Source organism: Xiphophorus couchianus, chromosome 18 (assembly GCF_001444195.1).
Source record: "Xiphophorus couchianus chromosome 18, X_couchianus-1.0, whole genome shotgun sequence".
Taxonomy (NCBI): Eukaryota; Metazoa; Chordata; class Actinopteri; order Cyprinodontiformes; family Poeciliidae; genus Xiphophorus; species Xiphophorus couchianus.
The window spans coordinates 31,330,123-31,357,662 of NC_040245.1; the positions used below are offsets into that span (position 1 = coordinate 31,330,123).

The window sequence follows — 27,540 nt, forward strand, 5'->3', positions numbered from 1 at the left end:
TGAGTCTGATTGGGTTGGGATTCTTGGGGATTGGGACGATGGAGGTAGACTTGAAGCAGGTCGGTACCACAGCGAGGGCCAGGGACAGGTTGAAGATGTCCGTCAGCACTCCTGCCAGCTCCCCAGAGCAAGTTCTGAGGACACGTCCAGGTATGCCATCAGGACCCGCAGCCTTGTGGGATTTAATCCTGCTCAGAGCCGCTCCTACATCAGTGGGGAGGAAAGTCAGTGGCTGTTGGCCTAGGGTGGTAGCTGCTTTGGTTGCAGTTGTGGTATTCCCTCTCTCAAAACGAGCATAGAAGTTATTAAGTTCGTTGAGGAAGGAGACATCAGTAGAAGTGGGGGTGGTATTGGGGTTCTTGTAGTCTGTGAGAATCTGAAGGCCTTGCCACATACGTCGGGGGTTGGAGTTAGAAAAATGATCCTCCACCTTCCTTTTGTAGTGGTGTTTGGCCTTTTTGATTCCCTTCTTCAGCTCAGCCCTGGCTGCACTGTAAGTCTGTGCATCCCCTGACCTGAAGGCGATGTTGCGGGCCTTCAGCAGGAGACGAACGTCTCGGTTCATCCAGGATTTCTGGTTGGGGTACATGGTAATGCGTTTGCAGGTGGTGACACATTCTATGGTGGTGGAAATATGGTTCAGTACAGATGAGGCGTACTGATCCAAGTCTGTATGGTGGAAAATAGTCCAATCTGTATTCCTGAACCGGTCCTGGAGCACAGCATCTGAGCCCTCTGGCCACACCTTTACTGTCCCCACAGTAGGTTTCACACGTTGGATGAGTGGTAAGTACCGAGGTGTGAGGAACAGGGAGAGATGGTCTGATTGTCTGATGTTGGGGAGGGGTGTCACATTGTAGGCTCCAGCCAGATTGGAGTAGACATGGTCCAGGGTCTTGTCTCCTCTGGTGTGGCAGGAGACATGTTGGTGGAATCTGGGAAGAACTGTCTTCAAGTTGGAGTCATTGAAATCACCTGCAACAATAAAAGCAGCCTCGGGGTATTTGGATTGGTGTTTGCTAATAGCCGCATAGAGTTCTTTCATGGCTAGCTTGGCATTAGCATCCGGGGGGGTGTACACGGCAGTGAGGATGATCGAGGTGAATTCCCTTGGGAGGTAATAAGGTCTGCATTTGACCATTAAAAATTCCACATTCTGTGAGCAGTGACTCTCGGTAGTAGCAGAGTCTGTGCACCAAGCTTTGTTAATATAAATGCACAAACCTCCGCCTCTGGTCTTGCCGGAGTCATCTGCTGTCCTGTCGGCTCGGTGTGTGTGGCGTCCACATAGCTGGATAACATTGTCCGGGCAGCTGTTGTTTAGCCATGTTTCGGTGAAAAACATGACATTTGAGTCCATAATCCGTCTGTCACTCATGATGGATAGTCGTAACTCATCCATTTTATTAGCCAGAGAACGGACATTGGCGAGAAAAATGCTGGGTAAAGGGAGCAGGTGTGGTGTTAGCTTTAGCCTAGCTCGCACCCCTCCACGCTTACCCCGCCTTTGTTTACGTTCTCGTAGCGGCCTGCGTACACTTCCACCCGGCCGGGAGAAGTGAGCAGCCTCCGGTGTTCTGGAGATCTCTGGGATGAGTCGGAGATCGGCGATCAGAGAGTCAAATTTGTAGCTCCAAATGTCCAGAAGTTCATGTCTGCTGTAGCGCAGCAATGCTGTGCAATTCTGAAAAAAAAGTCCAGTAATGAAAAGATAAAAAACCACTAGAGAGCAGATTCTGGAGAGACGCTGAGCCTCGCGTTCTTCACGCGCCGCCATCTTGGTCTATGCCAACTGTTATAACCAACTGACTTATTCATGGATTAAGCTCTGTGCTAACTATACATCATAATGTATAATAATTTCCTGCTTCTCCGGAAGGACAAACAAATACATTCATTTTATGAGTACTTTATGAATACTTCAAAAACAATGTCAAATAAATGAACCTATTTCCAACTCTTGGAGAAAAACATGAAGCTTTAGAAGCATTATTTATTCAGTTGTTTCATTTTGTAGACAAAGGGAAACAATGTGAACATGCTGGCTTTCTGAGACATTTCACAACACAACACTTTCTCGCACAGACGCTGAAGAAGATGATGTAAAGGAAATGAGTTTGATCCTACACTGGACATTTTGGAGATTTGGCTGATCATAGTGATGTCAAAACAAAGTTTGATATTTCACCGTGTTGTTCGCCAGAAAGAAAATTATGACTTTTACTTTAAATGGGCATGGTTGTGCAGCTCCAAAGTTTTGTAACTTGGTGTGGATCGCCTAGACCACCTTTCACCCAAACCAGATGATAAAGAGCAGGTTCTCCTGTACCAATGTTTATATGATCCCTACATGAAAGTTCATAAACTTTTATAACCGTTTCATCCCACGGCAGGTCACCTCATGGACCCCTTGTATGAAGCACTTACAGGCAAAAAAGGGGACCAGCAGTTAGAGTGGACCCAGTAGAGGGTGCAGGCATTCGATAATGCCAAAAAGGCCTTGGCTAATGCTGTGCTTTTGGTCCATCCATCTTCAGTGGCTCCTGTGGCTCTAACAACTGATGCCTCTGATTATGCAGTTGGGGCAGTTTGTGAGCAATGGGTGGATTGTGCCTGGCAACCCCTTGCTTTTTTAGCAAGAAACTCTGGGATGCCAAAAACAAATATAACACCTTTGATAGGGAAATGCTTGCCCTTTTTCTGGCAACACGCCATTTCCGCTTCATGTTGGAGGGCAGGGACTTTACTGCTTTTGTTGACCACAAGCCTCTCACTTTTGCTATGGCAAAAGTTCTTGAACTGTGGTCGGCTCGGCAACAACGGCATTTGTCTGCCATTTCAAAGTTCACCACTGACATTCAGCATGTGGCTGGCAAGAATAATATGGTGGCTGAATGTCTGTCCAGAGCAAAGGTTGCTTCTGTGCATTTAGGTGTGGACTACCTCACCATGGCCACAGACCAACTGACAGACCAGGATATTCTGGTCTTTAAAGCAGCTGAATCCAGTTTGCATTTAGAGGAGGTCTCCTTTCATGAGTGTGGCGCAACCCTTCTTTGCGATGTCTTGACTGGAAAACCTCGGCCTTTGGTCCATACTAGTTGGCGTTGGTGGGTTTTTGATGCAGTTCGTTCCCTTTCACAACCAAGCATTAAAGCTTCTGTTAAACTGGTAGGGGCAAAGTTTGTGTGGCCGGGATTCCGTAAAGATGTACGGACATGGGCGGGTTCCTGTTTGGCTTGCCAGCGTGCCAAGGTGCAACAGCACACTAAGACTCCACTGGAGCACTTTCCTGTTCCGCAACGGAAGTTTGAACATGTGCATGTGGACTTAGTGGGGCCACTTCCATCTCCCAGAGGTTTTACCTATCTCCTGATGATGGAGGTGGACAGAACTACTCAGTGGCCGGAGGCAGTTCCGCTGTCATCAACCTTTTCGGTTGATGTGGCTCGGGCATTTATCTCCTCCTGGGTGTCCTGGTTTGGTGTGCCATTGGACTTGACCTCCAACAAAGGTCCCCAGTTCACTTCAGAGTTGTGGACTGCAGTGGCAGAAAGCCTTGGGGTTAAACTCCACCATACTGCTGCCTACCATCCGCAGGCCAATGGTCTTTGTGAGAGGTTCCACCGCACAATGAAGGCTGTATTGCAGGCTTTGTTGGTGGATAATAGCTGAATAGATCGCCTGCCTTGGGTTTTGTTGGGCCTGCGTACTGCTCCAAAAGAGGACTTAGGGTTTTCTTCAGCTGAGTTGGTCCTAGGTCAGCTCACGTGTTACCAGGGGACCCAGTTGAGTTGGCTCAGCCACCTCGCTGTGGTCATCCCCCAGTTTCTTTACCCACTCTTCAGGGTCCTCCCCTTACAGCTGGTTTGTCCCCCTCAGGTGGACAGTTTGGTTGCAGTCGATCTGGAGAGTCTCTTTCAATTTCAACCCGTTCCTGTGAAAGGAAGCCATGGCGGCCGACTTATTAAACTCCCTAGTCGTTACTGTTAGGCATTTCAATTGTTTTGTTTCTTGCTGCTGTTTAGTTTTTCCTTTGTGTGTGTTTTCTTTTATGTACTTCTGATGTTGTTTCACATGTTATGTGTTTTTGTGTTTGTGACATTCTGTGTGTTCTGGGGGGGGTTGTGTGGCATATACAATATATATATTTCACACCTGAATGTATACTTTTATTGTGAAGGGGAGAAGGTGAGGTGAGAAGACACCAACGGTTGTACTTAATTCTATTTTTGGTTTGGATTGGAAGACATTGAGAATAAAACAAGATTCAAATTATATTTTCCTCTTTTTCTGCTGACTTCCACAGTACATTATATATATAAGCTAAATTATGGAAAATCAGTTCATATAATAAATGTTTTTAAACATTTTATTGGCAACGTACAGACAGGAGTAACATGCGCCCATCAAATTACAGCCAGCCAGCCCCGGCTCCAGATGAGTTTAACAGGCAGGGCATGGGCTTATTTTTGGGAGGGCCAAAATGAATCTACTTAGCAATAATAATATTACTCAAGTAAAAGAAAAAGGTACAGTGCAGTAAAACTACTCTTATAAGTACCTTTTTTCCAAAAATGTTACTCAAATGAAGGTAACAAGTACTACCCACTTTTATACATGTTTATACAACAACATCAGTAGCCTACAGTCTACTTGTTAATTAGCTTAAGGTACTGTATTGGTTTTATCTCGTCATCATTTAGCTAACATTACCTGCATCCAACAGCATTACTGAACTCAGTCGGTTGGTTTTGGGGGGAAAATGTGCAAAGTTCATTTTGGTGCTTTGCTGCCATTATTCTTACACACACCTGAGTGACTCTACACAGCAGCAGCAGATCTCCATCGCTGCTGAACGTAAACGCAGCGCCAGCGACTTAGCGCTCATGTTGCGTTTAAAGGCGGCTCGGAAAACCAGATTACGACCTGTTAACAACGAATTAAACAGTTCTAACTACTGAAAAAAAGTGACAGAAAACACAGATATGGGAAGTGCGGAAGCCCCTACTGTATCAAATCGAGATAGGAATAACAGAGAGTTGACCACTTTAAGGTAAAAACAACAAACAGCTTCCAGTCCGGGGAGGGGGGGGGGGGGGCACAGCTGACTTTGTGGGCGGACAATGCCCGACAATGCCCGCCCATGCTGCCGCACTGTTAGCAAGAGGTTGCGCAATCAAAGGTGAGACTCAGATCGCTGCTGCCTCTGAGCATTTGAATAGGAAACTGCAAAAATTCTGCAATTTTGAAGAAAAAAATAATCAAAATTGGTTCAGCTAAATGTAAAAAATAAATAAATACTTAGTACAAATCATAGAGTGAATATTTCAATATCAATTATCTTATTTTTCCATGATGACCGCTAAACTAACTTAAATATATTTTAACTATCTCATTATTTTGAAATGTTAGAGTGGTGGAAATGAGCTCCCATAGATCTCTGACATTAACATAGGGAGAAGAGATAAAAAAGCACTGTTCTCCTTATTTCCTAACCTCACAGGATCCGGATCAATAATCACCCTGTATCCAGTGCTGACCACATCCCACAGGGGTGTGGTCTAAGCAGAGAACCTCTGTTGTTCTAACACTGAAAAACACGGATTATTACAAAACCGCCTTGCCTTTAAACTTGTAAATTCTGCTCCTTTTGTCAAAACCGTGACTGTGATGCATTAAAGAAAAAACATTCATAGCTATGATGGAAATTTTGCAAAGTTTTTTTTTCATTATTTTTGTCTTAAATGATCATGTAATGTTCATACATTACACATTATTAGTCAGGTGGTGAGAGATTATTCACCATTTACCAGGGTAAAACACTCCCTCTCACTGCAGCTAGATAGACCAAACAGTATACTTTACCTTATAATTATAGTATATCGACTAACTGTTGCAGCTCTACATGTTTTTGGAATTTGATGAGCTTTAATAAGATTTATTTCAATTAGATCCTTGGATACTTAAAAACCCTTTATCCATTAAATTTAAATTTAATATCCCACAAATTAGCACATTACTCAGGGTAAAACTTACAACAAAGATAGAGAAAAGTTTTTTGGTAATAAAATTAACTTTAAATCTATGTGCTGTAGTATCTTAATTATTTCATTTGGAAGTGAGACAGAAAGAGAAAAACAAGTTCGTGTTGACTCTGTGAAGAACTTTTACTGGAATGAGTGTCCTTAATGTTGGAACATAAAACTGAGCTCTCATCATTTTAATTGGATTAATTTCATTAGCTCATGCCTAATTCAACAGTTTCAAAGGTGTGTGCCAGCATAAACAAGAACACATTAGCTACCACACAAGTCTATCTGACCATTTTTCTTTTAAGCATTATGTGACCTGTAGGAGATTCTTTGAAAAGTTGTATATGAAATGCAACTGAACACAAACTGAATTATATGCAATATTTTAACAATTTCCTTTAAAATATTTCTACAGAAAAAAAAATACTTCAATCAGTGGATCAACTGTATGTGTCCAGTTTCACATTCCTTTTTATGGGGTCAGAAGAGGCATGCCTTGCCCGCTCAACAACCTGTCCAATCTGCAACAGATCCAGTCAAACAGCGCAACCAAACAATGGCAAGATCAGACAGCAGTGTCCAGAGCGCTGCAGCTCCAAAATGGTACAGTCAAACAGAAAATTCCTTAACTGTGGATCCAGGTAAAAATTAATTATAATCCAAATCGCAGGTAGATTACCGAGGAGCAGAGATGCAGCCTACCCAGGGATAGAGCAGATAAGCAGGTGAGAACCAGGTGGAAGCCGCACGCCTCAACAACCTTCAGCCGCAGCCAGTAATGCCAGCAGAGCAACAACGTCGCAGAAACGCAGGGGGGGGGCACAGCTGACTTTGTGGGAGGGCAGGTGTAGCACCCAAAACCAACCGCAATCCCAGCCACTGATTGAAATATGGCTCTGACGAGCTCAGATGAGCAGATCAGAAATACAAGCCACTCAGGCAGCCAACATGTAGCAGGAGAAAAAAAAAGACACACACCTAAGCCGCGACCTGCCCACCTATAAAGGTGTCTGCCCCGCACATCAATCAGCTGTGCGCTTCTGGCCCTCGCCTGGTACACAGAGTGGGGAGGATGGAACCCATCTCAACACAGTTAGGTCAATGTTGCACCTTTCTCAGAAGGCACAGGGTGCGCCCGTCAACTCGCTGGCGTTCTGCGGCTGAGTAGTGGTTCTGATCATTATCTGAAGCCGCTTGCTGGCTCTCTAATTCCATGGCCTCATCACAGCCAGCAGACCGTCCCTCATCTGCATATTTCCCAGTCTCCCGTGTCAACCTCCGCCTTCTGACAGTCAGCTTTCACATCTGCACAGTGATCCGAACTTCATCAGCGTCCTCTTTCCCAGGTCATTCAGATGAGCAGGAAGTCATGCTCATCTCGTAGTGATTCAAACTTCATCTCATTGCCCTCAGTACAAAATTAAAACAATTCAGGATCTCGAGAAACTTTTCCATGCATTTATCTTTAGTCGTATTGATATTTGCAGGAGTGTCTTAATTAAAACCAAGGAGATGCAGCACATCACCACAGTTCAAAAGTCCTCTCATCGGCTATCATAGCTTAGTGAACAGACCTAAAACGCTATTAGTTCATAAATCTCTGAACGGTCTAGCACCTCAACCCATTAAACATCTGCTGTCGGGGATGCTGTGGTGGCGTAGGGGATAGCGCGACCCACATTTGGAGGCCTTGAGTCCTTGACGCGGCCGTCGCGGGTTTGATTCCTGGACCCGGCGATATTTGCCGCATGTCTTCCCCCCTCTCCTTCCCCCTTTCCTGTCAGCCTACTTTCATATAAGGGACACTAGAGCCCACAAAAGACCCCCTGGAGGGGAGAACAAAAAAAACAAAACCAAAACATCTGCTGTCATATCATCCTTCTGGTCCATTCGGTCTTCTGGATCTGATCTTTTGATGGGTACCTGGAAAGGATGTAACATTTCTGTCATGATATGGGCAACTTCCTGCTACCCCTGCTGAAATGTACCACAAGCTACAAATGAAACCTTGATTTAATCACTACCTTAGAAACGTTGCATGGGCAACGCGATCTTTAAAGCTACTGTTCACCCACGCACCAAGCCTTCCTTCGTCGCACCATCTAGCGTTGCCAACTCTGCTATCCCCGCAGATCACTCCAACATCCAATCAATGTTATTTCTCAAGTCCCTCACCTTGGTGTGGCGCACCTTAACTAAATTCTGCGCAGCTCAGAAACCTTCTGACACGGCTCGGCAGGGTCCTTACCTTCACTATTCGTTCAATCAGCTCCCTTGCAATTCAATGGCGACATTCTCTATCTCCTATTTGTTTAAGAATTATTTACTTCTGGGGAATTAATATTTAGCTTAGGACTTTACTTTTGCCTTTCTTTAGGTTCTGTTCTATTTCTTTCTAAAGCTCTTTGAACTGGCTTGTTGCTGGAAATGTGCTATATAAATAAAATGTCCTTTCCTTGATGAACGATGGGTAAAAACAGCATTTAAATCCATCACCTAATACAGCTTATCTCAGCAGCTGTTGTTCACCATCCCATTCTAGTAAATTAGTTTCAGAATGCTCAAAGAGACACCGCAGTCCTGCATCTATGCCTCTTTCACACTATGCTCTAAAGTCAGTGAGGTTGGCTCTCAACGCCTACGTCCATCTCTTGTGAAGTCTCCACGGCCCTACCTGGTCTTTAAATCCAAGATTTATGTGCCTTCCCTTTGGCCATTTCCAGGCCTCATATTTAGATCACAGGCAGCCTCGTACTGTCCCTCAAGGTTCAGTCATAACTCCCTCTTATCAACCTGGTCTTGACGCTTCAGAGTTGACAGCTGGGTTGACGACTCAGCAAACTATTGCCACTATCTTGTATATATTAAACTCTATTTAACTGTAGTATTATATTTTCTGAGTTACTGTTTATTTTACGGGATCCTGGGTGTACAAACTGGCTGAAAAATCCAATATCAGTTTTCTTATAGTTGTGTTACTTTGGTTTCTAGTTCATCTCTTGTTTCACTAAGAAACATAAACTTGAATCTTTTTGAAATAAGCAATGTACTGAAGTGTTTCAGCAGAAAGTTCGTTGTAAACTCTTACCTTGATATAGGGTAGAAACATAATTCTCCACAGGGGGTTGATGTAAATATCCATACAGGTCAACCTGTGTCCGGTTTGAGTGAAAGCTTAAGAAATAAAGCAGGGGCAGCGCGAGAGGCAACACGCAGAGGCGCCAGATATGTGATTGGTCCGCTCTTTCGGCTTTAAACGCATAAACTATAGACGTATCTTTTAGAAATAAATCTGCTCCGCAAGTGAAACTCCCAGAACAGAGGCTTTAAGCTTTAAGATTTAAAAGAAAAAAAAAAAGCAATTTTTTTTTCCCCCAATTAATTTTTCTAAAAATAAAAGTAAGAAATGTTGGGGGCCTAGTAAAGCACGGCGGGCCACCAGGCTTATAATACACTGGGGGAATCTCTGCCCAGTGTTTGAATATTTTCACTTGAGTTGTTGCCTTTATAACATTTGATGATACTAAATTCTTGGTTTTGTTATGAGCATGATGTGCACTGCATGCTAACACTATTATTTTGTATAGATCAGGCTGGAGAACTGAAGCACATGTTACGTGCTAATAACATCTCCCGATTGTCAGGTTAAATAAACGAAGACCGCCTCCAAACTCAGACTTGATGTCTTGTGGTTTGTCTGATCACCACATAACGCACACAACGCAGAAGTCCACTGGTCACACTCATCGGTTACTGCTCCCAACTAGACCAGGAACCCTGCCAAGGCCTTTCATTGTCCGCTTCCTGAGGTTCCAGCAGAAGGAGCGGGTCAGAAGGCAGATGACAGAGTTGGGGGATGTTCACTGGCAGAGCCACATGATAAGTTTCTACCAAGATTTTTCACGGGCTACGCAGGAATGGCGACACTCGTTTCTGGAGTGGCTGCTTCACTTGACTGGGATCCTGTTTGACATTGGTTGTCCTGCTGTACTCTCGTTTACAACAGATCCCTAGATGCAAAAATGCATCAAGAAACTCTGACTGCTTCACATTAAGTACTGGCGTGGGTGAGAGAAGGTGATTTTATGTTTATTGTCCATCTCCCCTTTTTGACAAACAATTAGCTGGATGTTCATGGGATTTCTCACACTGAGTGGCATGGATTTTGCCATTTTATGTCACAGTTCATGTCCAAAACTATCATTTTGAATGTGTTTTTACTGATATTAGATGAGTACATTGTCTTATAGTTCTAACTGCTGAAGGTATTTAATTGGGTTGTAGTTCAGATGTCTAAATATTCAAAATTATGGCTATGTTGGGTTTTGGTTTAAGTAGTTTTACAGTTGGTGGTGCCGTTGCTGCACCTGGGCTGCTGCAGGCCTTCAGTTTCTTGAGTTACTTATCCAGATGTGAATTTTTCAGGAAGGTTTGACAGTTCTTCACCTCTTCACCTTCCTTTGTTCCCGGATGTTTTTTTCTGTTCAGTTTTTTTTTCCTAGGTTCGGGTATTTGTTTTATTATTCTTATTTTAATGGATCCAATCGTCTCCCTTTTTACTACTGGGTTAACTCATTTTTTATTTTATCATATTTTTCAAAACTTGACGGTTCTTAATCTGATCTCAACCAATGCCGGGGGCCTTAACATGCCTCGCAGAAGAACCCTGTATTAGAGTTTCTCTGCGAGAGAGACATGGATTTTGCTATGATTCAGGAATTACATTTAGTGCCCAAAGATGCGGGTCGATTAACCAATAAAATATGTCACTCTATTGCAACTTCTTCTGCAGCAACAAAAATGTAAAGAGGTAATGTTTTTTTGTAAACGCAAACTAAAATTTTATTTTATTGGCTTTTGGGCAAATGATGTTGGCCGAATAGCTATTGCCAAGATTCGCATGGATGGAAAAAATGTAGCATTCATTTCTGTTTATGCCCCAAACACTTATGATGTTGACTTTTATGATATGTTAACTAAATCTATGTTTGATCTTGTAGGTTTTCATTTGGTGCAAGGTACAGATTTCAATGCAGTTTGGGACAGCTGTATGGACAGAAAAGATGGCGGTAAGAGTAGGGACCAACGTGTTTCTTCTGAGGCGCTCCGACAATGGGCTCCAGATACAGGCACGGTTGACATTTGGCACATAGGCCTGTCACGATAACAAATTTTGCTGAACGATTAATTGTCTCAAAAATTATTGCGATAAACGATAATATTGTTTGAAGACTGATTACACTGATTTAATGGAAATGACGTAATAATGCATGCGATTTCCTGCCAAAGATAGATACACTTTATTTTCAAAAGAACACTTAAAACTGGAACTGATTAACAAAATAAGCAAAACAACCAAAAACAAAAATAAAATGGATTCTCAGTCTCCACTAACAAAAAACGCACTTGAAAAAAAAACTAAACAACATAAAGCCAAAGTGGAAATAAATACTGCATTCAACCAAAAGAGCGCAGATTATGAAGTCTGTATATTATGTTGCCCATCAGTAAAATAGAGAAGATGGGCACATCTGATGCAATAGTACACGCTACATAATTTTTTGCTCCTATTTTTCCCCTAACGACAATCTTAGGACGTTGGTCTTTCTAAGATTGTGTGGTGTGTTTCGGTAGATCATCGTTGCTGCTCCGATCTAAATCAGGGGTTTTCCCCGACTGGGAGCGTTAATGCAGCCTGTTGAATGTGACAGGTAGCCATTCAGAAAGCGTGGATCCTCCTCCGTGCTTTCTGAGGGGAAATTACAGAGAGGAATCCCAAACAGCTGACACAGCGCAAGTCCAGCGGACATTGGAGATGATACGTGGAAACAACATTAATGTTTATTCAACATGCAAAGAATATAGAAATGACAAGGGGAGGAGTTGGAGCGAAATTGCTACCACAGTTGATAAACCCTGTAACTTTTCAGCTGTTCTTCATTAACGTGACGTAAATAGGTTATAATGATTTTCATTCAGTCAGAACTGACACTAGCCACATGCATTGCAGGTAGGTTCTTGTAAAGCACTGATTAATGCCCGATTTTAAAATTAGTTCATGGACTTGTAGCCATAATTTTGTGCCCATTGTTGGACACCACACGGCAGGATCGAAGCCGATCGAACCATTATACCTAGGATTTCTGTCGCTTATGTGTGATCTGTCAGGTTTTGAAAATGGGCCAACAATCGGCGGACAGCTTTAAGATCGTGTCCTGCGCGCTGGGCATTACACTAAGGAAATGAGGAAGGGGGGATCAGTGGAAAGCATTGGAGTTGAGCCTTTTTTTCATTCAGTGTCATTAACAGAAAGAGAAAAAGGCCGGAAGAGGCAATAATGCCGATAATTGAAATAAAATCGATAGTTTTAATTTATGGTAAGATTAATTGATTTATCGTTTGTCGTGACAGGCCTATTGGCAACCCATAGTTAAAAGACTTTTCATTCTACTCAGGAAGGCATAAAACCTTTTCTCAGCTTGATTTTATCTTTACCTCCAAAGATTTATTTCAAAATGTTCAAAACGCATATTACGTCCTGGTTGCCTGGTCTGATCACAGACCAATTCGCTGATCAGTCACTATTCGCTCGTCTTCTCCTAAAGCCCCTAGGTGGCGCGTTAACTCATCTTTACTGAGAGAAGAAAAATTTAAAGCTTAGTTTGAAAGCAATTTCAGTGAGTTTTTGGACCTTAACATTGGCTCTGTCTTTGCATAAGGCAAACTTTATGGATAAGTTTGCCTTATGCATAAAACAAGGCAAACTTATTATTTTAACTCCACTAAGCCTAGCCATCTCCTAGCTATGAAGCTTCGGTCAGGCACTTTGCTGATATTTTCTGCGTTAGGGACAAAGATGACACAATTCAATCTGGTCCAAAATTTGTGAATGCTACCTTTGCTTCCTTCTATCAGGAATTATACAAGTCAGAAAGCATGGTTAGCAAACATGCCTACAATGAATTTTTAAACAATATTAAACTCCCACGTTTTAGTAATGATATTTCCATAACACTGGATGGTCAGATTAAACAGCAAGAGTGTGAGGCAGCCATCAAGGACATGCGTAAAGGTAAATCACCAGGACGAGACGGTATTCCACACGGGTTTTCTCTCTCCTTATGGCCTCTGGTCGGCCCGTTACTGTTAGACATGATTCAATACTCCAGAGAGGGCTTTTTCTCCAGGAATGTTAACAAGTGAACTTTTAAATGCAGATTTAAAAATATATGCAAAGTTGCTAGCTCAGAGGCTAGAGGGCCATATGACTAAGTTGGTTCATAGTGACCAGACAGGGTTCATAAAGTCCAGGCTGGCTACAGATAATGTCAGACGTTTATTGCATGTTATAGGTGACCCTCAAAAGCTAAACTGCCCAGCAGCCATACTTTCATTACATGCAATGCCGTTGATCACCTTGCATGGCCCTTCTAGTGGTCTGTCCTAGAATCTATGGGTTTTGGCACGTCATTCATCAATATGATTAAAGTACTGTATAAAAACCCAACAGCCGTGGTGCTAATAGGCAAAACTATTTGCCCATTATTTTGCTATTTCAAGAGGTTCAAGACAAGACTGCCCTCTCAAACCACTGCTATTTCCCCTGTCACTTGAACCACTTGCACAGGCAATTCGCAGCCCACCCACAATCTCTCCAATCTCCACACACACTGTAAGGATACAGCTCAAGATTTAAGCTTCGTACCATCAGTTAAACGAACTCTTTATTGCCGTTAAGAAGAGGTGGAAGTGATATTGAGAGGTGGTCCAGATGACCAAACTCACTTCGTAGTATAATAGCCATAATTAAAATGAATATTTTGCCCAGCCAACTTTATTAGCTCCACCACCCCCTCGGTATTGGTGTGATTTACAATCAGCAATAACAAAGTTTGTTATGCAAGATAAACGTCCTCGCATTAAGCTCACCACAATGCAACGAGAAAGACAGGCAGGTGGACTGTCACTTCCCAACTTCAGATTCTATAAATGGGCTTTTCCTCAGAGGCCTGTTTTATCTTGGTTTCATCCTGAGGTGCAGGTCTCATGGAAAGCTAAGGAGGAGCGATTGTTGGCTTCATATTCCTTTACTAGCATTTTGCATTCCAACATATCAATACATCATTGCAATTCGAGATATGGGCCTATAATTTTGTATTTGCAATTTATTTGGAGAAATGCAAAGAAAGTAGCTGGTTGTTCTTCTGGAGTTGCCTGCATTTTCCAATATTTAATAGCTGTTGATTGGTGGTCGCTCTATTCACTTTCCCATCTGGGAAAATAAAAATATTCACAGGCTCGATGACATTTATGGAGAGGATTACTCACATATATAATACGTTTGATGTGCCAGTTACCTCCTTTTTCTTCTACATGGAGTTAAGATAATCTTTAAAAGACAGTGTTGTCCGCTAGCAAGGCTCCCTCACAACACAACCTCTGTTGGACCTCTCCAGCATTTTGGAGAGGTCCAAAATGCTGTTAAATTTACAGCTGGATTTGTTTCAAGACTATATTGGTTTTTGTTACAGCAAACTTATAGACCTCTGGCATTAGATTTGATTTAGAAAAAAGACATCCCAGGTATGGAGCCGTTATTTGATTGGGATGAAATGTGGACTAATGTGAAGTTGGCATCTGAAATTCTGACCATCAATAAATTCATTTAAACTTTATACATAGGATGCATTTAACTCCCAGAAAACTTCATTTGATGAAGGTTATTAATGATTCTAGATGTACCCTCTGTTCTTCCAGAGACACAGGTAGTTTTATTTCATATGTTCTGGGAGTGCGCACCAGTGGCCAAATTTTGGAACATGGTTACCTTTAATTTATCTAAGATGTTCAGGATCCGATTGCTTTGCTCAGCTACTATACTCATTCTGTACAATTTATCAAAACCAGAGCTGACACTGGTTGGCACTGTTGGCAGGACTCACAGCTGCAAAAAAACCTAGTAGCAACACATTGGAAGCCTCTCTTTACAAGAATGGATTTTGACATATTTGAACATTGCTTATCTAGAACTGTCCATAGACTGTCGAGTTAACGGAGCCAAAGAATCCACCATCAAGGCATGGAGCTCGCTTCTAGCGACTCTTCGTGAATTTCAGATGTAAGATGTGAAAGGGCTGTGAAGCTATTGGATTGATCCAGGGGCTTTATCAGGGGGTTATAATTTTTTTTTTATTTAATTAATTTATTCATTTATTTATTTGTTATTTTTATCCCTTTTCTGTGTGATTTGTGTTTTTTCTACTTTCTGTACAGATATATATATACAGTATATATTCTTATTCACCACTTAGTGCTTCTGTAAAGTACATTTGAGTATCTGTACTAAAATGCAAAGGATAATAAAAATTTGATCACAAAAAAAAGTCTGAGCAAATACAGTAGAGAAATGTTTGCGCTATTGCAGCTGTTGTTTGCAGTTGGATCAGATCTGAGACCAGTCTGTCTCTCAGTGACATGCAAACCTCAATACTCAGAGACGACATCCTGAGGGACTGTTTCCAAATTAAACCTATGTGTAACTCTTTAAATACATCCATTACTCAACATGGAACTGACACAACCAAAAAGAAAAAGAAAACATTCAGATGATCGAACCCCTGCCTTAAAAAGATATTGACACCACGCAGGATCACTCAGAGTTTGGTATTCTGTAGTATGGTGGGTCATGAGTTTATCAAATTCAGACTGCAACAATAGGTATTCTTTATAAATATACAGGGAACCGAAGGTTGCATACATACTATCAAGCTGTGAGATCTGCTGCCTAAGTTTAAGCAATTTCACATTCCTTAATTTTTTCTCATAATGAACATAGGAGATTATTTCTCCCTTGACAAAAGCTTTGCGTTATTCCCAGAGAAGAGCAGCAGAGATCCCTGGGGTTCTATTAATTGCCAGGAAAAAAATCTATCTGTTTTAAAATATACATAATGTTTTGTTCAGATAGATATGTCATTCTCACTGCATGATCAACTTGCACCTCTAAAAGCATGACTATAGGTTATATTCCACATTGAGCTTACACAAGAAGAGCAAGTACTGTGGCTTTTAAACTTGACTCCTACCTTACTGAAGCATCTCTGCTGCATCTCTGAAGGGGGCCACGGTGCATAGGCACCAACGTGTGATTGGTGCGCGCCCCCGACTTTGTGCTCTGTTGAACCCATCAACTATTCAATCCATCAACTGTAAATATGTCTCTTAAGAGAGTCTCCTAAAAGACAACAGGCATACTGTATGCTATTTGCTCCAAATTGAAATATATTAAGAGTAGATTGCACTATATTCTAAGGCTGTAGAACAACAAGGTAACTGCAACAAAATTAATTGGTGGTGCCAGAGTATAAATATAAGCATTTATTGGACATTCCAGGAGAATAATAACTTGAGCTCAATACACTTCTGCTGTATAACATTCACCTGGCTAATGTTATCCACATGCTACTGCAAGCTCCACCATCTGGTCAAGAGAGAGTCCCTACATACAAACACACTCACACTCATGCGTACACGCACTTGTTGAACTCCTCTGCAGATGACTTGGCACTGCTTCTCTCCATCAAGGACATGGCTTGATGTCACTGAGACTGTGCCGTTGCATCAATGGAAACTTAATAATGACAGAGGATCTAATGGAAACTGATGTCAGAGACAGACCAGGGTTAGTGTGTGTATGTGTCTGAACCAGGTTCTTATTTCCTTGTGGGGACCTATTTCTGTCTACAATGTGGAGTTGTGGGGACCACTGCTCCTTTTGGGGGCGTTTTCTTGGGTTAGGTGTTAGGTTTAGGGCAAAGGTATGAATTGACTTTTGGCTAAGGATAGGGTTGGGTATATGATGGTTAGAGTAAGGGTTAGGCTGTAGAAAAAGTCAATGTAAAGTCCCCACAAGATACAAAAACACAACTGTGTGTGTGTGCATATGTTTGTAATACCTTGTGGGGACCATTTTCCTGACACATACTACATTGTGGGGATCCTCTGCTTCTTGTGGGGACTAGGCTTCAGTCCCCACAAGGGGAAATGCTGTTTTTGGTCAGGAGTCAGATTTAGGACTAAGATGTGACTTGAGTTTTGGTTAGGGTTAATGTACAGTATGGTATGTAATGGGTAGGGTTTGCATTTTAGTACAGATACTCAAATGTACTTTATAGAAATGAATGGAAGTCAAAGGAAAGCCCACACAAAGATAGCCACGCAAACATGTGTGTGTTAGAGAGAGAAAGAGAGAGAGAGAGAGACCACAGTCAAATATAGGTGTGTACTTACTGCACAGAGCGATGATGTGGCTGCTGTCTTCATGCACAAATTTCTTAGTTACAGCCTCTTCCATTATCTGTTTCACCTGCACAAAGAAAAACAGAGCTGGTCACCTCAGAACAGGTAGGAAATATTGCTTACTATTAGAAACATTAACCATTTTCAGGATCAAGATAATCTGAATATGTTTCCATCAGGCAAAAAGTGACCAAAGCAGAAGGTGATGAAAGAAGTAAATGCTTGAAAGTTCATACATCCAGCCCTTTGTAGTTTAAAGACACTAATAAATTAGTTTGATACAGGCTGAAAGGTCTTAGAATGTATGACATGTTAAACTGTCATTAGTTATTTACAATATTAGTTGTAAATTAGTTATTTACAATAATTGCAGTTTATGAGTTAACATCTGAAAGAACTATTTTAATGGAAAAAAACCAAAGTAGACATCTAAATAACCTTCTCAGTATTAGTGTTTCTGTGCTGTCAGCACTTTCTTGTTAGGAAACCATCTCAAAAGACTTCATTATCCATCTAAAGAAACCACAGCTAACTATCTGGATTATGTATATCCATAAGTGGTATGATGCTTGACACAGTATTTAACAAGCTTCTGTTTTTGTTGTTAGAGGCTACACAGAATGTTGCACCAGCATGACCTCTGAGAATCTACAAATATGTTTGTAACTAGCAATCACCTGAAGGTGAAAGCAAGGAATTCTGTCTTTGTAAAATGCAGAATAAAGATGGCCTGTACTTGTACAGCACTTTATCAAGTCCAAGGGACCCCAAAGCGTTTCACACTACATTCAGTCATTTACCCATTCACACACCCTGATGGTGGCAACTACTGGATTGAAGTTCAATGCTCTCTCAGAAGTTGTCAAACTTTGTAAAACAGAATTGTATTCGCTCAGGAAAGAAAATCTAAATTGTGATGTGGTGGTGCACTGTGTTAAAGAAACTGCACAACTGGATATTTCCTCATAAACATAATTTTTAAAATTTTACAAACTGCAGACATCATTTTAAACCAGTGGAGAATAATGAGAACCGAGGAGCTTAAATATACTGAGGAAAGGTGGAAACATCGAAGGAACCAGTCAAGTGACAGGTGAGTGGATCCGACTGGGAAAAGAAGCAGGTAGTGGCAAATGAGGAAATGGCTAAGAACTGAGAAGGGGAGCAGAAAAGCAGTCTGAGGAAACCTGAACCTAGTACAAACGACAAACAGAGAGAAATAACAATCTAATGAAACAAATCAATGAGAATAAATGAACTAATCTAATTCTTGTGTTGTTAGCAAGAACAAGGAAAACAAAAATAAAGAAGTGACAGAAAATAAGTGAAACTAAAAGTGTAATCACCGAAGGATAAAACGCGTAGGTACAGTACATTTGTAGATTCTCCTGAGTAGCTGATCACTGATCAATCAGTCAAGCATTTCCATTGGTTCTAATGGTCCGGGCTCGGCTCTACTTGGCTTGCTTTGCGAGTGTTTCCAATGGGCCTTTTCCTGAGGCTGTCCCTGCTTCAGAGTAGGGCCAGCCAGGCTGGTGTTCTGACTATCAGATTATTTATGGGTAGTACAGATAAACAGAACACCGGCTCGGCTCTACTTCAGAGTGAATGCATTTCCACAGAACAACAGGTGTTTTGTTTATCTGTGTTATCCATGAATCCATCCTACCTTGTGGTAATGCGCATGCACATTGGCTTAATAACCCCTCCCCCAACCATAACCATAACTTGATCATACATCTTGTGTATACTCAGCAGATCAGTTCAAGAACACTTTACTTTTTCCTTTTCACAATTCAGCAGCATAACCTGGTTTGTATTCACACTAGCTTAACTTTTTTTAAGACTAACACTTCAAATGCCATATTTACTGAGATAATTTCACAGTATAACTAACACCTCACCTGGAGCCCTGAAGCTCCAGTCACCTCGCCATCGTTCTGCTCTGCCCCTTGCTCTGCTGTCTGAGCATCCTATGTGAAAAAATATTACATAATTAACAGACCTATTCTACCTCACATTCAGTGCTGACCTTACTAAACACCGGACTTTACAACAAATGCGTTGCGTGATAGATATCTAACTTATGGGTCCACTCACTGTTCTTACAGCCGAGGTAGCGAAATAACTTCTAATGTCTGTCGTCCTTTTCTTTTTTGGTGGCGACATGGTCTCAGAGACTCATAATAAATGTCAAACTCAGAAGGAGACGCGTTCACTTTCAGCACCATGGACCAAGCTTCCGTTCCGCGTGTGGCCAGCTGGCCGCCGCCTGTTGCAGCTAATCAAAGAACGAAGATCCACCTTCTTTGAGCCAATAGCGGCATGGGTCGTCATAGTTCATAACAGCGAATTTTAAAATGAATGCTACCACTGCGTAGTATATTGAAATATTAAACTAATCAGTGTAGATTTTCGTTTATTTATTTTGTTTTTGTTAAAAAATACATATGTTTTTTTTTTTTTATTAATATGGCAAAAATTGGTCGGGACTATTTTATATCCCTTGAATATTGGTCGTGACATGTCACGACCGTCCATACCCAAACCTAAGCCCATGTTAGAGTGTCAAGCACCTGATTATAAATATGGAAATTGGAGACTGTTGCAGTCTCCAATTTCCATAGGAAACTGCAATTAGCAATTAGCAAACACCTGGTGGAACTGCGCATTTGCTAAGGTCATAAGAGCTACTTCTCAGTGAAATACTGGTAAATTGTTGTTAAAGGGTTAACAGAGGTGTATGTCATGTCAGAGCAGGTGTTTTTAAAGAGACGGATGCGTTAAATTACTAAGTCAAATTTCTTTTGAGTCATAGTTGATATGTATAGCATTTTTATGACAACTGAAGGGAACATAGTTAATCAAGTTTAATCAAGTCTCTTTATTTCAAATTTCAGTAACAAGGTATTTCAAAGTGCTTTACATCATAAAAACACAAAAAATGAGATACCAGTAACAAATATTGCATTTTGTAGAATGCAATCATAGAAATCATAAGTACACATCAAATATAGTGGTCATTGTTTCATTTAAGATGTTTCAAAAGCAACTCTTAACAGGTAGGTTTTTAGTCTAGATTTTAGTCTAGAGCAGTGTTTCGGCTGTTTTGCAGTTTTCTGGAAGTTTATTTATTTATTTATTTTGGATTCATGCATTTTTCATTATATTGTTCCAATCAGTATCTGATTAAATAAAATTGAAAACAATACTACTGACAAAAGAGACTTAGAGCATGGAGACAAAAAGCCTGGTGAGTACTATTGTGTCTAATGTTGACAGACTGGTCACGTCCCTTTTGAACTGGTTTTGCTCTGTTGAATGGTTGTATGTTATCTAATAGGAAACAGGAGGTAGAAAAAGATTGCTTACCCAAAGTCTTTGTTCCACAACAATCAACATATCTTGAACTTTTTGAATCAGATTAAAAGGTTTTTGCTGTCACTCCAAACTATAAAGTATGTTAGGAAATAAATGATTTTATGTGAACAATCTTTACAAATATATTTCACTTTATATGTTTGCAAATAGGGTAAAAATTAAGACATTTGCAGCTTTTTGAAAGGCAACATTTCAACATATATTTTTGGTACATTTTAATATCCATCCATCCATCCATCTTCTTCCGCTTATCCGAGGTCGGGTCGCGGGGGTAGCAGCTTCAGAAGGGAGGCCCAGACTTCCCTCTCCCCGGCCACTTCTTCCAGCTCTTCCGGGGGAATCCCGAGGCGTTCCCAGGCCAGCCGAGAGACATAGTCTCTCCAGCGTGTCCTGGGTCTTCCCCGGGGCCTCCTCCCGGTGGGACGTGCCCGGAACACCTCACCAGGGAGGCGTCCAGGAGGCATCCTGACCAGATGCCCAAGCCACCTCAACTGGCTCCTCTCGATGTGAAGGAGCAGCGGCTCTACTCTGAGTCCCTCCCGGATGACTGAGCTTCTCACCCTATCTCTAAGGGAGAGCCCAGCCACCCTACGGAGAAAACCCATTTCGGCCGCTTGTATCCGCGATCTCGTTCTTTCGGTCATGACCCAAAGCTCATGACCATAGATGAGGGTGGGAACGTAGATCGACCGGTAAATCGAGAGCTTCGCTTTTTGGCTCAGCTCTTTCTTCACCACGACGGACCGGTACAGCGCCCGCTTGACAGCAGACGCTGCGCCAATCCGCCTGTCGATCTCCCGCTCCCTTCTTTCCCCATTCGTGAACAAGATCCCGAGATACTTAAACTTCTCCACTTGGGGCAGGACACCCCCCCTGACCCGGAGAAGGCACTCTACCCTTTTCCGGCTCAATTTTAATATATTTTATTTTATATTTTAATGGTCAATATTTCCCAGTGTTTGAAGAAATTATTAGTTTTTTGAAAACTGATGTTAAAATTGTGTGATTGGAAGGTCAGAATGTAGCACTGGAATGAACTGAGGAAAACTTTGTGGATACAACTAGACTATTTTGTGGATTACTATGTACTATGTAAAACATGAACTAGCCGTCTATCAGACTGGTTTAAATAATGTGTTTGGAGCTTGGGCAACAAGTTTGAAATTCTGCTGCAGCTGTCTTGCAAATAGAAAATAAAGAAATAGATTAATTAAATGTAGGTGTTTTTGAAATCAATAAGGATGGTTAAATTCAGCCTCCTGGAGTGATTTAAATTATTTTTTAAGATATTTCCATAATTGATTGAAAATGACAAATCCAGCGACAAGAACCAAGACGGCCATCTCACAACTGCTGGTCATGAGTGTCCCCTTCCTCCAACATGCAATCTGCAGAATCAAACGCATCCCCACGCTTCCATCCAGCCTCCAAACCTTGAGGCCTGCCATCATCCTTCATACCAGTTCTAAAAACTTGTCCTCTAATAAATGTTGAGAACAGAAAAACTGTTTTAAGCTCATTCAACATTCAAAATGTACATCCGTGTTTAAACTGAAACTCCTTGGATGAACTCCTAGGATTAAGTATCATGGTGCATCCATGTAGTGTTATACAGTGTTAGAGACCCAGGACAAATAAAGTAAATTACGCCATCATACAGTAAATACTGTATACCTGAAAGCTAAACTGCCTGAGTTGTCATGCAGCTGAGTTGGAAGGCTTCCATGCGCACACCAAACCTGTCCCAATACTTGGACTCTATAAAGTGTGGACTCAGTTGAAGTACACATAAGGGTTTGAGTGTGCAGGTTGCAAGTGTGCAAAATTTTGAGAATTAGGGCAGTAAGGCCCTGTGTGGCAACTTGGGGCATCCAAAATGGCGGAACTTGTCACTGTTTAGACATTTATCCTGCTAAAAAAGTACAACTACAACAGAAAAAATTATTTTAAATGCACAGTAAAGATATGGGGACCAGCCCCCCCTCAGCACCCCGCAAGGATTAGCATGTTCAGATCATGGATAGATGGATGTATGATCTGTAGCTTTTAAAGTAGTTTGTCTCCTTTATGTCCATACTTAAACCATACTTTATAGTTAATGACAGCATCATCTGATACCATGATATTGCTGACTGTTGTTCTACTTCTAACATATACAGGTAAAGAAGTCACCCAGAAATGTTTTGTCAACCCAGCCATCCAGTCCCAATCATCATCACACTACTTCCTACATAATGAGTCCACAATGTCCTAAAATTGTAAGTCATATTTTTTCTTAGCCTCTTTTCTGTACTCTTTAAAATACAAGTACTTTCTCTGTTTAATTGCTCTATTGTTTTATTCTTTTTGTAGATTTCTGTAAAGTGCAGTGAATGGGATGTTCTGTTGTTGATCCTCACTGTTCTCAGGAAGGAGAAATGTCAGTTTGTCTGGAGTAATACTGAAATACTGGTACATTGAATTAAAACAATACTCTGTCCTTGGTGAAATATTTTTTACATTTCCTCTAAAGTGTACCTATTGTTTTATTGTGCTAATTTTCATAAGCATGTTGTCTGTAAACATTTAATATAGGCTACTGACAATTTGTACAATTCCCTGGTAGTATAGTGGTGATGTATATTGGCAAAATGTGAATATCTTGAATAGACAAAGTAATTTTTTCACCAGGAAAATTTTTTTGTAATTGATCCTTCTGTGTACTGGTAGCATGATATGTTTGCATTACTGTAATGTGTATGAAGCATGTAATGTACAAAGTGGAAAAGCAGAATAATAAAAGACATTGATCTAGCAAAAAAGTATACTTCATTAGCAATTATAATAAACCAAATGTTTAATTAGAGTATACTTTGATCACAGTACTAATATATCAAATATATAATGTTTACATATTTCAAAGACATTCTAAATATATTTTAAATGTAGCTTATTCACAAAAATGATAAACGTACAATATACTAATAAAACATGCTTATATGACATAAAAAGCTGTATACTTTTAGTATAAGTATACATTATGAGTGTATAATGTGTACTTGTTCCAAAAAAGCATGTGATAGTACACTTAGTACACTTCATATTGTGATTTTCTATGATTTAATTAGAATTAAAATACTTTAAGCACAAAATTAACTGTTCCAAAATAACATGCTAAAGTTAAATAATTCTTAAACTTGAAGTCTACTGATGATTAGCCTGGCTTCAAGTATGCCCACGTATGCTAAGATTTCATATACGTAGCATATTTATTTTTCACAAGGGGCCTCTTTCTTTAAAATTTTAACATCACCAGAGACCGACAGGATGCTGCCCCAGAAAAACAAAGCCTCTTCCAAACTGGAAACCTCAGGGTTGTACAGCTGTGACCCTGTCCAGACCACACACAGAGGGAAAAGCTTGCAGGGTCCAAATGACCCCAACTCTTAAGATTGTGGGAAGGCTAAATGTTTAGAGTAAAAAATTTACCTTTGCATATTAAAGTGAATAGCATGACTACGTCTCATAGTGTATTAGTTTTGTAATCCAACTTGACACAGAGAAGAAGCTCGACTAGACTATAGGAAGTTAAACAACTTGTCATGATTCCAGCCCTTCAGCTCTGCCTTGGCTGTGCTGATTGCTCATTGCCCTCACCTGCACTGAGCTGGTCCCTACTTAAACAGCTGCTCGTCACCAGCTCAGTGCGAGATCGTCTGTTGCCACTGTCACAGCTTTCAAGCCTTGTCTCATGTTTCAAAGCGTTTTCTGGTTTCTGATCCTGCCTGTTTTTGACCACAGATTTTTGCCTAATCCTTTTGCTGTTGAAAGTCCTGTTGCTGAACCCTGCCTGTTTCTGACCCTGCCTTCTGGATTCTGGATTTTCACTGCCTGAGACCCTCCCATGCATGACCCTGGACCGTTTCACGACTCAGCCTCTGGTTGGTGGATTTTGCCCCTGTCGTCTGTTTGTCCCCTGAGACCCCCACAGATCTCCCCTTGTCCATTCACCCTCCCCTCCCCCGGCTGGACTCCTGACCCCTGTGGATTCCTCGTCCCTGACCCACTAGTGTGACCACATCCTTCTACACCATTTACTTTAGTAATAAAACTTTTTGGTTAACCATCCTCTTGTTGTGGCTGCGTTTTGGGTTCTGGCTGATTCTGCTTTTACCATTACACAACTGGGTGTTTTTAGAAAGAAAAGGATTACAAACACACTCAATTGGGTTTGGGAAAATTAAAGAAAAACAACAAAACAACTTTTAGCTTCATCAGTTTAAAAACTAATTGATTGCTTAACTAGTTTTTTTCTCAGCAAACCAACCAATTTAAATAAGCTCAATCAATTCTGCAAAGAATTGTAAAAAATATTCAATTTAAATCATGCCAGAAGTTTAGTCACAGCAACAACATTTTATGATTGCTTTGCAGCTTGCTAGAAGACAGAAAAGGTGTATGTATATAATTTAGTCTCTGTGTATAATTTTCAAATCAAACTAACATTGATCACAAATAAGGAGGCTTCTGTTCATCCAGTTCTTGTGGATCTTGGCATCTGCATTGAACAAAAAGCAATCCAGAAGCTGCCTGTGAGAGACTGAGTTCACTCCAACAGTTTTATTATTTATTTATATATTTATTGCCGTTCAGAGGAAAGAAGGCCTGGTGCTAAATATGTTTGAACAACCAATCATCATCAGTAAAAGCGGGACTTCTGGAAGTTTGCTGCTCTGGAATAAACAAAAGTTTAACACAATGCCAAGAAGGAAGGACATCAACAATGACCTAAAAATAGCAACAATCATTCATTAATCCACGACCAGTTGTACTGTCATTTCCAGTGTACTGGAAGCACATCATTCAACAAGCAGAATGATTATTAACAAGGAAAAAACTAAATTAATAGCAGCCTGTCTGTCCAGGACTAGATCTTCCAGTAAATTCATATGAAGAACAGAGAATCTGAATAAATAAAATAAAGTCTAAACGTTTTATCTCAGACTCTTTATTTGGATCACCATTAACCATTGCTGTGATAATGGCTACTCTTCCTGGGGCATACATCATAAAAACATTTATAACAAAAATAGTTAGCATAATATTAGAAACATAGCACATTTATTTATAAATGCACAAGTATAACATTTTATGTTACTCCTCTTGAGTTTAATCAAGGCTTAATGCAGTTCTTGTTTTCAACAGCCATTTATTGTGGACATGCCTTTTTAAAGTCCAAAAAATGCCATCAGAGCTAAAAAGGTAACAGAAACCTAAATTAGTTCATAAAAAACATTGAGTATTTACATAAATAAAAGATACAAATAAAACAAAACCGTACCTCATTAGCCACATTGACTCCAGAGGAACGTCTTACATCTAGAAAGTCCCATGTGCGCCAGCCAATCTTTTTTCCTTTGCAACACATGGTCCATGGAACAAAACAAAAGTTCCCCCACATTTGAATGGACCCTTAACCAAAACCAATGAGCATCAACACAAATTTACAAAAAACCTACCACATATTTATCACTTAAAGTTTGACATTAAATAAAATGTAACTACTACCACCTTAAACCAAACAACAAATAAATAATAATAAACCAGATGAAGTGGCCTTGGCGGCAGTTACATTTTATATAATAAAATCATGAAGTTATATTAGAAACATAAGACATTTTCATAATTATAACACTATGTAATGAAATAATTAGGCAGAGATTTATTAGGCAAATCCGCAAGCTTTTAAAAACTCTTGGATTTGTTACATTTATAACAGAAAGGAAATTAATTTGATGTTTTTATTCTTCTAAAAAAGACTTTTGTCCAACATTCCTGATGCATAATGGAAGAGAAAAAAAACCTTTTCAAGCATGCCTTGTATAAAAATTATGTAAAGTTTGGTTAAATAAAAGTTGATTATATAAAAAATGTAGTGTCTTAGAGACATATTTAAAAAAAAATTTTAAAAAGCATAAGAGGGCAATTTGGTTAAATCCACATGTCACAGTGCTGGACAGAGTGGTAAAGTTCATAACAAAACAGAAAACTGTTTTTTCCCTAATAGGATCAATAAAGTTGTATCATCTATCACCTAATCGTATTCATCTCGCCCCATCATCTTGAGATGAAAATAAATCACAGCTTGTCTTTAAAAGCTATTATAGTTGCTAAAAATCAATGTTTTATTAAAACACAGTAATGTTTTTAATATCTTTGTTGATATGTGCTGAGCTGCACCCTGTTTTCAATCATCTCAGGAACTGCAATAAAAACTAGCAACCATTTTTTTCTCAAAACATTCCAGAGATAAAAAAGTTGTATTTTATTACAGAAAAAGGGATGGTTTAAAGCTGCAGTGACCCCAGACTGCAGATCAAGTTAGCCTGTTGACCAGCAGCAGCTTTTCACACTTGGAAAAATAAATATTCATACATTTACTGACATGATCTGAAAAGCGTCATATCCTCTGTGAAAAAAAAAATCTAAAGTAAAAAACCTTTTAACCTTAGAGCCAAAAAGCATGACATGGTTCTCACATCAATGTAGTTTAACATACTGACATGGCCTGAAAGTCATGAAGCTAGGAGTATATAACAATATCACTGATATATCACTGTGGAAAATGATTCCTCTCACTTAATGACAATGTCTCTCTGAAAAATATTTACAGTACTTCACTTCATCCACAGTTTATTATGGTACAGTCATATTCCAAATTGCATTAAATGAATCCCCTTTCTCCAAATTTTATACAGAAATGTGGAAAAAGTTTTTAGGAATTTTTACAAATTTATTAAAAACAAAAAACCAAGAAATCAGGTTTACATGACTATTCACAGCCTTT

General features: G+C 40.3%; 1 protein-coding gene across 7 annotated transcripts in view; it reads right to left on the bottom strand.

Moving 5' to 3' along the window:
* The window catches only part of sgsm2 (small G protein signaling modulator 2), a 128,129-nt gene that overhangs the window by 92,896 nt on the left and 7,693 nt on the right, over window positions 1–27,540 (bottom strand). For all 7 annotated transcript variants that reach the window (XM_028045861.1, XM_028045858.1, XM_028045860.1 and 4 more), the window contains exon 2: window positions 17,325–17,400. In XM_028045861.1, coding sequence (XP_027901662.1) covers window positions 17,325–17,400 — 76 coding nt within the window. The remainder of the gene's footprint in view (window positions 1–17,324; window positions 17,401–27,540) is intronic.